This window comes from Tetrao urogallus, assembly GCF_951394365.1.
Source record: "Tetrao urogallus genome assembly, chromosome: 2".
NCBI classification, from domain to species: Eukaryota; Metazoa; Chordata; class Aves; order Galliformes; family Phasianidae; genus Tetrao; species Tetrao urogallus.
This window is the reverse complement of record NC_136814.1, coordinates 88,716,264-88,731,900: the sequence shown is the minus strand read 5'-3', so window position 1 is coordinate 88,731,900 and position 15,637 is coordinate 88,716,264. Positions and strand designations below refer to the sequence as shown.

The window sequence follows — 15,637 nt, the reverse complement described above, 5'->3', positions numbered from 1 at the left end:
GAATGTTAAGCAAGCTGAGTCCCTAGAGTACCTTCTGTTCCCAGAAAATCAGATGTAACTAATAAGCATATCAGAATGGCTTGATATACTCTACAACATGAATTCTTATACCCTAAGTGAGGCTTGAATTGCTGAGCCTCTCACTGATTATGTTTGACGGTTTCCCTTAAAAAAAAATAGAGGGACATCTAAAGCACTATTTCAATACATTTTTTCTGCAATTTCAATGCAAATTATTAATTCACACAATTTCAAATTGTTAAAAATGAGTGTTTGTAAATTTTGTTCTCATCCTTACCTCCGTAGTCACTGAGATAACCTGAAGACACTGCAAGTGTTTTATTTTGCTTTATTCTCTATGTACACAAGAAAATATTTTGCTCATTTTTTTCTTCTACTTTGAATTTCAACTGTATCAAAGCAAAATTTGTGAATTATTAGAAAAGGTTAAAATTTGACTTAAAGAATCCATTACAAGAAAGACACTGAGGCCATGGAGCACGGCCAGAGAAGGGCAACGAACATGGTGAGGGGACAGGAGCACAAATGTCATGGAGAATGTTTGAGCATACTGGTATTGTTTAGTCTAGAAAAGAAAAGGCTCAGGGGAGACATTATTGTTCTCTACTATTACCTGAAAGGAGGCTCCTGCAAGATCGGGGTCAGCCTCTTCTCACAGGTAACTATAGATAGGAATAGAAGGAATGGCCTTAAATTGCACCAGGGGAGGTTCAGGTTGGATATTAGGAAGAATTTATTCTCTGAAAGAGTGGTCAGGTATTGGAACAGGTTGCTCAGGGAACTGGTGGAGTTACCATCACTGGAGGTATTTAAGGAAGTAGAGGTAGTGCATAGGCACATGATTTAGTTGGCAATATTGGTGGTAGGTGGACAGTCGAACTACATGATCTTAGAGGTCTTTTCCAACCTTAATTATTCTACGTTTGCAACACTAAGATGAAGGCTCAAACTTCCAGAGTCAGGCCAGAGAAGAAGACAACCTTTTTCTTGCAACACAATAATCACAGAATCACAGAATTGTACGGGTTGGAAGGGACCTCCAGGGATCATCGTGTCCAAACCCCCTGCCAAAGCAGGTTCCCTACAGCAGGTCGCACAGGTAGGCATCCAGGCAGGTCTTGAACATCTCCAGAGAAGGAGACTCCACCACCTCCCTGGGCAGCCTATTCCAGTGCTCCGTCACCTCACTGTAAAGAAGTTCTTGCGCACATTTGTGCGGAACTTCCTATGCTGCAGTTTCCGGCCGTTACCCCTTGTCCTGTCTCCACTCACCACTGAAAACAGTCTGGCCTCGCCATTCTGCCCCCCACACCTTAGATATTTATAGACCTGGATCAGGTCCCCTGATAATACCACTGACACACTGCCAGTCTTAGCTGGGCTTTCCTACCACACCCATTGTATACTCTGATTTTGGCTCCCTCCGAATTCCATGTGTTTGGATCAGTGGAATATGGACTGTGTGGGCAACATTTTCTTATCAACGACAACAACATAGCAGCTGTGAAACAGTGGGTAACTGTCATTGCTGCAGATTTTTACAAGCACAGCACACATGCTCTTGTTCATTACTGTTGAACAGCTAATGGTGGTGACTATGTTGAAAATTAGTGTTTGTAGGTGAGAATTTGCTTCGTCAAATAGTGTTTTCAGATCTTCCACAAAAATAAAATGGGATTTTATAGTTTTAAAAATTGCATTTATTATGTCCTTATTCATCCTGCTAAATCCTCAGGAACTTTTCTTCCTCAAAATGAATCCAAATGTCCACTCGCTTATTTGAAATCACTAAAACTCACTTCCTCTACATCCTGAACTGAACTCAGTAAAAGTATGGCAGGAAGAGGATTTCAATGCGTTTTTTCTGCTTCATTATTTTAGAATGAATGTCATTATTGTAGTGAAAACAATTAAACCATTTTCAAAAAACTTGTAATCACTGAATCAGTTGAGTATCATGCTGACTTAGAAAGAAACCCTCTGCCTTTCCATCAGTCCTACTGACAACATGTCCTTCAGTAGACTGGCAAATATTTTGAGTAACATGAATTTTCATATGTTCCAGTTTTGACTTATATCCACAGCTTGGATTCTCCTGACAAGAACAATATCTCCTTTTGGTGTTTATACTTGTCTCTTAAAAAAAGGAAGAAAAAAATCGCTTTTTACACTCCACAGAGTTTTGTTTCCCTGCATTGGAGATATGCAAGCAATATCATTATTTTTCCTAAAAACTGGAAGAAATAAATTTTTCATTTCTGAGAAAGAAAAACTATTCCATCAAACTGATCTATTCAAACACCAATATATGTAGACAAATAGACTTTAAAATAGATGACGTCTTTTAAATTGCTGTTAAAAAAGTTAGTTTATCATACATGAAAAACATTTGCTGTTGCATAATTAGTAATAATAAGTAACAAGTAAGGTATAGATGCAAAACAAAATTTATTGTTTCAGATAATATTCGGAATTGGAGGCATGGTAAATAGCAAATTATCAAATTACATTAACTTTTTATTTATCATACCTTATATTTGTGGAATTATATCATATTATTACCTTTGTGTTAATTTTGCATACTTTATATATTCAATTGTCCTCAGAAAGAATGAGATACATTGATTGAAATGAAAGTAGTATCAGAGGCTGAATGGAGAAAAAAAAAAGAAAAGGGAAATAGCCTTGCTCTGTCAGCTTGGTAAGCAATGCCTTTAAGTAGACTCCAGACACTTAAGATACTGTTAACTCACATTCAGTCATTAGAAGTTGATGTCAAAATACAGTTATGTACGTTTGTTGGGGTCCTTTGACATTAGATGGCCTCGGACATCTTAAAATATACTTTGTGCTTTAAGTTTCTTTGGGGCTTTCCCTTTTTAATATTACATTTAATATTTAATGAATATTAAGTGTTGAGCTCTTCAATGAAGTTTGGATGTGTGTATGTTTCACCAAAATAAATTTATATCCCTTTCTCTTCCAAGTTACAGGCTACAGCCTAGAGAAGAAAAGAAATTAACTGTCTTTCCTATCATCTTCCAGCTTATCAGTGCTTAGACCTGCCAGACTGCATGTGCAGTTGTTGCTTAACGATTGTATGACACAGGCTTGGACCATAACTAGATGAGATTCTCCTCAGTCCAAATTGTGTCATAATCACATACAATCTGCACAAGATTCAGAGATATTCATGGAATGAATCAGGTTGAAAGAAGCCTCTGGTGAACATCCAGTCTAAAGACATACACTCCAGGCAAATTTAGTTAGGACAGTATGCTCAGGGCCTTGTTCACCTCAGCTCTGAATGCCTTCCTGGATGAAAATTCTACAAATTGTCTGGGTAATTTCCGTCAGTGTTTGATCACCATAATAGTATATATATATATATATATATATATATATATGCACTATATATATATATATATATATATATATGCACACACACATATATACACACACACATATATATACACACACACACATATATATACACATATATACACACACACACGCATTAGAAGTTCCTTTATCTAGAAGTCTCAACTTCGGTCCATTGCTCCTGCTGTGTCACTGTGTGCCTCTGAGAAGAATCCAGCTTTCTCTTTTATGCCCTCATGAAAAGTAGCTTGAGGACAGCAATGAGTTTTTTCAGATTCTGTGAGAGTGAGCAAAACCAGCTCTGTGAGCCCTGTTGTATCATGTGCTCAGGTTTCCTCACCCTCCTGACCTGCTGAAATCATTCGTGTGCCTACAGTTAATGGAGTGGGAATTAACCTCCAGTGCAAATCAATTTTGCATTAAACATTTAGACTAGGGGGTTACATCTTTATCATTGCTTTTTTCTCTTCACTTGTAACAGTGATCCTATATGCTGATTTCTATTCTTTCAACTAAGTACTTATTTAGAGGATTTCAGAAGAATTGTAGAATTGTAAAATTTTAAATTGAAGTGTAATTGAAAATGTACACTTTACATACTGCAGAGAGCACTGAAACAAAGGAGACAAAAGTTATATATACCTAGTACATATACTAAAGCAAAATATTCTCCAAAATAACTGTATATATGCAAGTTTTGCTCAGCTGAATATGCACAAACATCACAATACATCTTGAGAGAGGGTTGTATTTTAGTATCTCATTTTTACCTAGTCATCTACCAACTGATGTTTCCCTCATCAATGCACCAAGCATTAGTTAATATGAAGGTAAAACTTACACGTTTTAGTAAAACAGCAGACGTTTGGAGAGGGAATGAATACTATATCTTTTTAGCATACAGTTTCCTTTGCAGCAACTGTATATGCCAATCTGAATCATAATATAAAGAACAGTTATGTAGTAAATATTTTTCTGGACAGCTTATTTTTCTGTAGCATATTTATTGAAAAACTTAGTTCATTATTTGTTAGAAATCATTTAGTCAGGATCAAGTTGGTAGTGAAATTATGACTGCATATAATTGATTCTCTCAGTATTCTAGTTGTTCATGACCTTTCAATTTAATTTGAGGGTAAACAGAGAAAAATCCAGGAAAAGGTAGTCAGAAATACATTTTAAAATTATTCTTCACCTTTCCATTATGCCATTTCTTTGAGGAGCAATATGTCTGATTGACTTTGTTTTCTGCAGTTACAAAGACCTTTGCAAAATTCTAATTCCTATAAAATTTTCCTTTCCATTCCTTCTGAGTGATTTATAAATCTGTGCAAGAGCCAGAGGTTCAATTGCCTTGCTTAAGGGTTAAAATCTTTTTGTCTTTCCCCCCCCAGAAAATGAAAGAGAAACCTTCCTCTTCCCCATACAGTAGTCCACTTGACTTCAACTTTTTTGTTTTTAGATAAATGTTACAGCAAAAAAGACAAACAAAAAAGTATTGGACACAACATTCGATTCTCAAGACTTCCAACATCTTTAAATAGTGGAAAAACAAACAATTCTCTCACCACACTCTTTTATGCTGTGAAGAGAGGTCTGCTTTTTCACATACAGAAAAGAATATCGGGATCCAAAATTTATTTTTTAAAACAAACAACAGGAAAAAAAAAGTGAAAACAATCAAGACCTGCAATGAACTGGAATTATTCTGACAAAGACTCAATACATTAAAAAATTGGGAAACTATGTATACCTCTAGTTGCATATTCTGTAGCTATGAATATCTTCCTCTAGGGCATATATAAAACTAAATATACCTACCTAAAGTCAGAGCCCACTCTTTTCCCATTTTCAGGAATTCCAGGATCAGGACATGTATCAGATGCAACTGCATCCCCACCCTGCGTCACTGAAAAGTGAAGAAAAAAAATTATTCATGTAGGTTAAAAGATGACTCTTCACTTTTCCCATATTTTAACTTCTATGGCCACATGCATATTCCTATTTTCTTTCCTTGAATGATATCAATTTTGACTGAAAGAAGCCCCATAGAATAGATTTATTGGGTGTACTGTTTATTTTGATTATGATGAAAAAACCCACCACCAACAAATATGTTTTATTTCTCAAAAATAATAAATGATTGATTTTCTGTAGTCAGTCATCTTTTTATGGATACCCTAACACCCATGGCACTTCTCGGAGAGGAAAAACAACATTTGTGAAGTCATTTTCTGAAATACTTGCAAAGTACCACTGTGTGATTGCAGTCCAAAAAAATTAAGCAAGATTAGAAATATACAAAAACTAAGGTCCAAGCTGTAACAAACAAATATTTTGAAGATGATATAATGTAATGCAACACAACACTGAATATACAGAATATATAGAAAACCTGAATACACTTATGTTTTCATATGTGTTCATACACACATATATATACATACATATGTTTATACATTGCTACACACTCTTATCTTTCTGTTTTCCCCACAGAAGAAAAGCACTAGTAGAAATCTGAGGACTACATTTCCATCTTAAAAGATTTTTGAGAATGTTTAAGGACAGAGCAAAATGTTCTTCTTAAATAAAATTAACAAACAAACGAAAAACAGCTGGAATATTTTAGTTTCATAAAATAAACTGTACAAACTTGAATGAATTACAGATGAAAGGTGATGAAAGATTAGACACAAAATGCGTCTGGTTCACAGTGACATACTTTCAAATTGAATACAATGGCAGAAAGAATAGTCACAAGCATGATATGTACTATTAAACGGTAATAAAATCTTCAGCTACATCAGGGACCATTAACTTACATGAAATCCAAAGTTTCCCAAGAGATTAAAACAAAAAAAAAGATGTATTGCAGTACTACAAAAATATAACTACAGCTAAAGCTGTTATAATTACCAAAATGTTTGACTTCACCTTCTATTTAAAGAAAATGCAACACTTAATATTTTAACATTTATTTATGTTCTGTTTTGTTGTTGTTGTTGTTGTTTTATTGTGGCACATTACATGTTTTAAAAGCTGAGAAAAGGAATAATCTATTTGTCCACATTTTTTAACAACAGTAATTGTGTATAGTCCCAGAAATCTTTCTTTGTGCTAGGTGATGAAAGATTATGATAATCAGAAAATGAATTTGCAGACAAAATTAGAAACTTATTTTACATGAAAAAAAATGTTTCCTGATAAATAAGTATCAGGAATGCTTGGAAAAAAAAATACAGTTCAGCTAAAAACAAAACAAAACAAAACCTCTTTAAATTTGCCATCTTGAAAGCATCCAGACTGAGAGTCTAATCTTGGTAGTTTCCCTAATATAAGTTGGATTAATAGATTTTTGTGTGTGTGTGTGTGTGTGTGTATGTTAATAGGGTTGTGAAAACAAATTTCTACTAGCTAGTAAACATGCATTTTAATCTGAGAAGTTAATTTTGTAGTTTCTCAAGAAGTATCAGCATTGAAATGCTGTTACAGTCAAAAAACAATCTTGCTAAATAAGCAGCCTACTTGAACACTTACACACTTTAAAATAAACTTCACACTAACAATTCTTCAGTTTTACAGGAAAATAAACAAACAGCAACAAAAAAACCACAACTTTTTGGCACAGCAATGTAGTTGTTTTAGTGAAAGTGCAGTTCAACTTTGAGTATGAAATCGCCAAAAAATGAAAATAAGCCATTTGATAGTTATTGAACATATCAACATCTCTAAACTTAAGCCTTATAATAACAGCTGTAATACAAGGTAGAGAACACTGCATTTTCTATACTGTTTAAATACAAAAGAATTGTAGTGCAATGCAGATATATATGCAAATTGCATAAATATTTTGCTTTGAACACCAGGAAATGTTGATTGAAACCTTATTCGTAGCACAGAGTTTCTGATTCCCCCAGATGGAAATTCATAGTTGCGAAATTTTTCTCTCAGCTACTATTTTCCCCTGTCAATACATTCACACATCACTATCACGCTACCATTTGAACAGAGAAGTACTTCTTGAAACAGAGCAGGTGTCATATGTCTGGAACTCAGCACATCTTTCAAGATGTCTGCAGCCCTCGCTAAACATGGCCTAAGTTTTACCTTCTGCTTTCCACAATGAACTGTCAAGTGTTTTTTAACAGATGGTGGCTGCATGACATGCTGTCATAACAAAATAAATCAAATTCCCTATAAAACAAGCCTGTCTGTTTCTGTCTTTCCATGTGGCAAAAAAAAAAAAAAGAATTTCACAAATTAATGCAATCATTAACTAATTTCAGAGTGTTTACCACTCTGAAACACCAGAATCTTTAGTGCATACATGGGGTTATTTGTTATTATAATTAAAAGCCTTATCTGTCAGTATTTTTTAATTTTTTTTTATATTTATCATTCAAACATAAAACAGATGAAAAGATACTGAAGCAAATCCCAGTGCTTTCTCTTCCTGTTTTCTAGTCTTATCTAATTTCCCCTTTTCCACAGCTTCTGACCATTATCCACTGCTACTGAGATGTAGAAAAAAGTACCATCTCCCATTTGATCATCTCCAATCCAGAACATATTTCATCATTCAGACTTTCTCAGAAATCCTCTCTAAAAAATCTTCAAATTCATTCAATCACATGCCCAATCTTTTGCAGAATCATAGAATCATTAAGGTTGGAAAAGCCCTCCAAGATCATCTAGTCCAACCGTCAACCCATCAGCACCATGCTCACTAAACCACATCCCTCAGTGCAATATCTACCTTTATCCTGAAAAACTCCAGGCTCCATCACTTCTCTGGACAGCCTGTTTCAACGCCTGACTACTCTTTCAGAGAACGTGTTTTTCCTAATATCACAACTCAAGGCCATTCCCTCTAGTCCTATTTTCCCATGGAAAAGACCATGACTAATTCTTTTTTTTTTTCTGTGAAATCATAAGAAAGGTACAATTAATGACACAGAAATTTAGGGCACTGAAGAGTTCTTAACCACACGCCAAAGTGTGTTTTCTAACTCGCAAAACCAGCCTGTCACAATATAGTCTTCATATACTTTTGGTATAACCTTTTTATTGTAAAAACTAATTTCAGGTATGTATAATACTGTCAAATATGAAAATATGATATTGCTTTACATGATAATTCTTCATACTATTCTGCTCAGTTATTCAAGTAATTATCAGCGACAGAATATGGTGCATATTCCATGAGATTAACATCAGAAAAAGTATTTGAAGTGACAAAATTTTAAATATTACATGTTTTGGCAGTCTTTCTGGTCATTTACACATTCTTCTAAAGATATCAGCAGCCCATAGAAATATTCTGGGTTTAAACAAACATAAAACGGATATAAACTCAGGTACACACATTCCTTCAACAGTTTTGAATACTTTTCAAATTAAAACAAAAATTACCAGAATCACGTATAAGATGGCCTTGTCAAATAGTGCCTGGAGGTTAGAGAAAAGACCCCAGAATGCACTGTGGAAAGATATAATAAGAAATGGCACTTTTTCTAGCAGAGACTGACAAGCCGGTAAACTGAACAAGATTTTACAAAGAATGGGTACTTAATCTTTCTATTATGATGCAAATAAAAGCTGACATGTAAATAGCAGCCACTTGCCAGCCAAGAAATCATCCATAAGTGCAATGACTCTGGGTCAGTGAAACAGGATAAGAGCTACACTAATTGAGACACATCTTTATTATTCATAAGGTCTGCAGATTTACATTTATTTACATTTTAATTTTTGAAAAGCGTGATTCATAACTAAAAAAAAAAAAAATTAAACAAGTTAAACAATTCTAGATGTCATTCTGGTCATTAAAAAATTATGCTTCAAGAGTGAACACAAAACATTTCAATTACTTTTTATCAAATGCCTTTGAAATTATTTGTGCATAACTTTGAAAAATGTGGTCGCTGGAAAAGACAAATGTATATGCTTAATATATGTAGTTATGTCCTGGCATAACAATACATGGAGAAAAGGTATATATGATTATAATTGTATAAAATGTCTGAATACACTGGATGTTTTATTATTATCTAGACATTTTGAATTAATAGGTGAATACAAAGAACTTTGGTTACAAAAATTCATTTTTCAAGTACAGTCACAGAGAGAATTAATTGACTCAAAGTTTCCACAATAAGTTATGCTATGCATGTTTGAAATTTTCAATTATCCCTCTCTTGAGGACAATTTCAAGCTTTCAATTTTATTACTTATGCAGATCAAAACGAATGAATAATTTTTTTTTTTTTCCAAATAAATTTACTAGGAGACTTCCAATGTGTTGCATTTATAAGCAGCACATAAGCATTAGCCATTTCAATATAGTGTCTTAATGCAAATAATAGAGCAGCAAGTAAAAGTCATGAGTAAATTTACTTATAGACAATGTTTTTACATGCACCAAAATAATCTGTATTTCATTTTATTTATTCTTTTATTAAAAGAAGAGACACAGTCATATAAGGGGAAAAAGTTTTATATGAAAAGATCATAAAAATTCATTTTACTAATTTTGGTCTACATAATTTTGACTACTTCACAAAGTTTTTGTTTTGTCTCTTGAACACTTCAGTGAATGAGGACAGAAAACGGATTTAACTCTTTCTTTTTCCTGTTATGTCTTTTGCAGAAATTATACATGAAAATTACTAAGTATGTACCCTAATTTATATGGCTATATCATAAAATCATAAAATTATAGAATGGCCTCGGTTGGAAAGGACCGCAATGATCATCTAGTTTCAACCCCCTTGCTATGTGTGGGATCACCAGCCACCAGACCAGGCTGCCCAGAGCCACATCCAGCCTGGCCTTGAATGCCTCCAGGGATGGGGCATCCACAGCCTCCTTGGGCAACCTGTTCCAGCGCGTCACCACCCTGTGTGTGAAAAACTTCCTCCTAATTTCTAACCTAAACCTCACCTGTCTTAGTTTAACACCATTCCCCATAAAGGAAATCAGACCACAAAAGAGATCAGAGCTTTGCTTATTAATATATACTGCCTTATAATTCAATAAAATTATGTATGTTGTAGAAAGTACAGATTTGACTAAAAATAATACCTGAAACCAAAATACCATGACAAAAAAAAGTTATACATTTAAATAGTACAAAGAAATATAAAGGGAGCTACATAATTTTATTTATTTGGTATAAATTCATCCAGTCTTCTAGAAGAGAGGATAACTATTGTTAACACTAACTGATGGTGCAACATATTTAAAGCAAATTCGCATAGACTTTAAGTAAAGCTTTTAGGAGAAACAGAATAATAACAATCTGTCTGAGATAGAAGCACTTGCATGAAACTAATTCTAATGAAAAACTGGCAGATTAATGAAACCCAGAAAGACAGAAGGAAAAGACAAGCAAGGAAGGATGGCAATGAAAGTTTTGTAGTTCAACAGCTAAACAACTTTCAAAAAGCCACTTCAAACTCTTTCTGTAATTTACCTATGAATTGATTACAATGTTCTGAGCAACCTGATCTAACTGTACACATTCCCGCTCACTGAGGGGAGGTGGACTGGCTGACCTTTAAAGATCCTTTCCAACTCCACACAATCCTGTGATTTTTTGATTCTACGATTTAAAATACTTGTGAACAGAAAACATACAATACCTGTGAACATTATCTAGCTGACTTAGCTGCATAAGGTCAATCTGGGCTATTATACCAGGAGAAAAAAGCTACCCAAAAGTGAATCTGGGCCCAGAACACACATTCAGTTGATGTTATTTCTTCAAAGTGATTAAAAAGACTTTGAAATTATTGTTTTATTCATTATTCAATCCATAGATATATACTAGATTTCATTTTAAACTACATTTCTCCATTATTTTCACCTGTAAGAGTATTTTAGCTTGAAGAATTTGTCAGGAAAGTTCAACAATTCCTCTTGTTTTAAAAGTCAGATCAGACATATGCATTTATGCAATAGAAAACAGAAATCATTTTCATTCACTAAAGGTAGTTCTTCTAGCTGTTTTGAATAAGCTCCAGCACTTCAGATACACATATCATCATTCCACTAGACTGCTGCTGTCAACGCATGCTTAAAATAAAGAGTCTAGATAATTTACATATATTCACGCATTCTGTTCTCCAGCTGCTACCTGTAATCATATATAGGCTGTAACTAAAACAGCTGGTAAGTCCTACTTACCCGTTATTCCTGAGTGAACATAAGGTCTGAGAATAAATTGCCCTTACATAAATCCAATAGTGGTTTTGTCCATAAATATGCAAATTAAAATCTTACTTTGTTTTGTTCTGTTTTGATACCCTAAGGGAATTTGACTAATTCTCCCTTGAATGAATCCTACTCTCTTTTCTGAAGCTGAAGTCAGGATTTATTCCAGTTTAATGAAGCAAGTTAAGGCTGGCCAGACGCACAGCTCTCAGTCTGTGCGCGTATTAATACAGCTTTTCTTGAAATCATGCCTTCTCACTCAAAAAAAAAAAACAAGAAAAAAAGAAAAAGCAGCTTTTATTGTATATATTATATAAAAGCTATTATATATAATATACAAAAGGTTTTTACTATATTTTATTTTTATCCCTGGACCAATGAGAGAATCTAAACAAATGTATTTTCACATAGCTAAGAAATTCCACATTCGGGAGCTGTGGAGGGAAAAAAATCAAATTTACCTTTTTAGCATACTTAAATATCTGTATTCTAGCCTAACTAAAATATTATTTGAAGTAAGTGATGTTAGTTTTAGCAATAATTTGTAAGTAAGCTATATTTTACCTATGAAATAGAACATACAGGGAACTGGGATTATATTTTATTTTCCACATTGTCATGGCAAAATTGCTATAAGTCACAGATAACAGCAGGACAAGGGGAAATGGCTTTAAGTTAAAGGAAGGAAGATTTACATTGGATATCAGGGGGAAGTTCTTTACAATGAGAGTGGTGAGGTGCTGGAACAGGCTGCCCAGAGAGGTTCTGGATGTCCTATCCCTGGAGGTGTTCAAGGCCAGGTTGGATGGGGCCATGGGCAGCCTGGTCTACTATGAAATGTGGAGGTTGGTGGCTCTGCCTGTGGCAGGAGAGTTGGAGCTTTGTGATCCGTGAGGTCCCTTCCAACACAAACCATTCTATGATTCTATGAAAAGTAATAGTTCAGAACCAAATGTGTCCACCATATCTACCTCAGGAGTTGAGGCGGGGGGGATGATGTACATCTTTCACACTGTACAAGCAGTTACTGAGATATTGTTTGACTCACTTATTCTGAAACAGAATCCTTTGTTTGTTGCATACTCCAGATTTTCAGACTTCGAATTCATCAGAGCGAAGGAACAAACAACCAAGCTCACTAAAACCAGGCCAACTAGGTGCATGGTGTGCATCCAGCTTCCATCAACTGATGGGCAACACGCAGCAAGCTATTATTGTCAACAAGTACTGCTAACTCAAGTGCAATAAATCTCTGTTGGCTCTAAATTGCTGACATTTTCAAATGAGGGAAATTAATTCTCTAGTCACTCAATGTAGTTATACCACATCTAATGTACAAGTTAACATTTTGTTTGCTTTCAGTTAAGGAATTCACATCAAAGCCCACAGTAAGAGTAATAAGACTGAAAAATCTATCACTTATTTGGGCTTGCTAACTGAAGTAATCCATGCTTAAGAGCATCCAAACTAATTTTCATCTTTTGGTTTATGATTTATGGAAGATACCAATTTCAAAATATTGTCCCTTCATTAATCCTGATGGTTAAGTAATGATCTAAGTCACATCTTTATGTTGCTCAAAGTCAAGACAGTAAGCCCAGCAGAACCATGACCCAGATCGCTGCTTTACGACACTGTGTTTAATTTGTGGCTTAGTTAGAGTAAAACTATTCCAGTCTTACCTATAGTCATCAAGCCTAACAAGGTCTTACAGTGTTCAAAACTTTCACATAAAGATACTACAAATTCTTTTGTGATTAATTCCACACCATACTTCAGAATAAAGTATTTTTAAGCCTCACTGCAGGTGATGAAATTCTTGCACCATTTTCAAAATGTGTATTTGGTTGAAAAATACTTCTCTCCCATCAATGAGAAAATACTTCATTTTATCACAATTATACAGCACTCGAAGCACAAGAAAATGGAAATCTGCAACTTCAGTGAAGTCACTAGATAAAATGTCAGGAATAATGAGAAGGCAAGATTTTATCCGATGGGCAAAGTATACAAATATTTTTATTTAAAAAATAAACATACTAACATTTTGTATGCTGCTAACATTTGTGTGCTGCAGAACATAAAAGAGAAGCATAAACTTGACATGAAAGTGAAATTACCATTATACCCTTTTCCTTTGCAAACCATACATCCCTGCTATACAGCTTAAAACACATATCCAAGATTAGAGCTGATTTTCTAATGCCACTTTATTCAGAAATGTAAAAGAATTGGTAATTTACTTTGAAACAACAAAGCTGATGGAGAGTCAGTAGTAAGGAGCAATTTTACGGGATATCCAGAAGCATTCTTTTCAAAAGAAATAAACACAGTCTGCTGTTCTGACTTCAGTGTCTTAGAACTTGGGAAAATTCCATTTTTCACCAGTGTCAGGTTATAAAGTCACCTCATAATGCTATTTACTTGTAAATATACTGCCACTTTATAACATACTTTGTTGATTCACACAACAGTCTTTCTCTTTTTCTTTAAAAATAGCTATGCAGCATCTTAGTGAATGCTGTCATTTCATCAGTAATCCTGAAAGTGACTATAAATTATAATTTTAGATATCAGTCAGGCTTTAGGTGATGGTGTTTAAGAAATTCCTATTTTTTGTTTGACTAGTATTCAATACAGCTATATATTTAATAAAACTTACATACATATACATACAAATATTTATAGATATTGACCAGATCCTCCCAGAGTCTTCTTTTCTCAAGGCTGAATAGACCCAGGTCACTCAGCCTTTCCTCAGAAGAGAGATGCTCCAGACCCTTTATCATCTTTGTGGCACTCCGCTGGACTCTCTCCAGGAGATCCCTGTCTCCCTCATAATGGGGAGTCCAGAACTAGACGCAAGAAGCCCCTAAGAAGCCTATTCCACTGCTCCATCACCCTCACTATGAAGAAGTTCCTTCACATATTGGTGCAGAACTTTGTGCGCTCCAATTTATGGCCGTTTCCCCTTTGTCCTGTCCCCACAGACAGCTGAAAAGAGGTTGGCCATGTCCCTTTGATTGCCAAACTTAAGATAAACATTAGTAGGATCATCTCTGATTTTTCTTTTCTCAAGGCTGAACAGACACAGGCCCTTCACCATCTTTTTGGCACTCCACTGGACTCTCTCCAGGAGATCCCTGTCTCTCATACTGCGGAGTCCAGAACTAGATGCAATGCTCCAGGTGAGGCCTGACCAGGACACTGTAGGTCAAGGAGGATCACCTCCCTTGACTTACTGGCCATGCTCTTTTTAATGCGCCTAAGGATCCCACTGGCCTTTTTGGCCACCAGGGTGCACTGCTCGCTCATGATCAACCTGTCATCCACCAGGATACCCAGGACCCTCTCCACAGAGCTCCTCTCTAGCAGGTCACATCCCAACCTGTACTGGCACATATTCCTTCCCAGGTGCAAGACTTTACACTCGCTCTTGTTAAACCTCATCTGGTTCCTCTCTGCCCAACTTTCCAGTCAGTCCAGGTCTCCCTGAATTGCAGCACACCCTTCTGATTTACCAGCCATTCCTCCCAACTTTGCCTTATCAGCATACTTTCTGAGGGTGGACACTATCGCCTCATCAAGGTCATCAATGAAAACACTGAACAAGATCAGATCTAGCACTGACCCCTGAGGAACACTGCTGAATACAGGCCTCCGACTAGATTCTGCACCACTGATCACAACCCTCTGATCTCTGCCAGTCAGCCAGTTCTCAACCCACCTCACCGTCCACTCATCTACCTCAACTTTATTATAGGGATGTTGTGAGAGTGACAAAACGCCTTGCTGAAATCAAGGTAGACTACATTCACTGATCTCTCACTCAGCTGGTAATGACATCATAGAAGGCTACCTGGTTGGTCGAGCATGACCACTCCATACTGACTACTCCCAATAACCTTCTTATCTTCCAAAATGCTCAGGTCATAAGCCTATTGGTACAGTAATGTGGTTAGTTCTCTCCCTTTCTCTTGTTTGGAATTTAAAACAGTATATTTGTGTCAGAAGGAAAAAA

The 15,637-nt window shown here is 35.4% G+C and overlaps 1 protein-coding gene across 1 annotated transcript in view; it reads right to left on the bottom strand.

Annotated features, from left to right (window-relative positions):
- Positions 1 to 15,637, bottom strand: part of CSMD1 (CUB and Sushi multiple domains 1) — a gene marked incomplete at both ends in the record, with an annotated part of 996,476 nt that overhangs the window by 289,039 nt on the left and 691,800 nt on the right. The window contains one exon of the mRNA XM_079550635.1: positions 5,224 to 5,311. Within this exon, the coding sequence (XP_079406761.1) occupies positions 5,224 to 5,311 (88 nt within the window). The remainder of the gene's footprint in view (positions 1 to 5,223; positions 5,312 to 15,637) is intronic.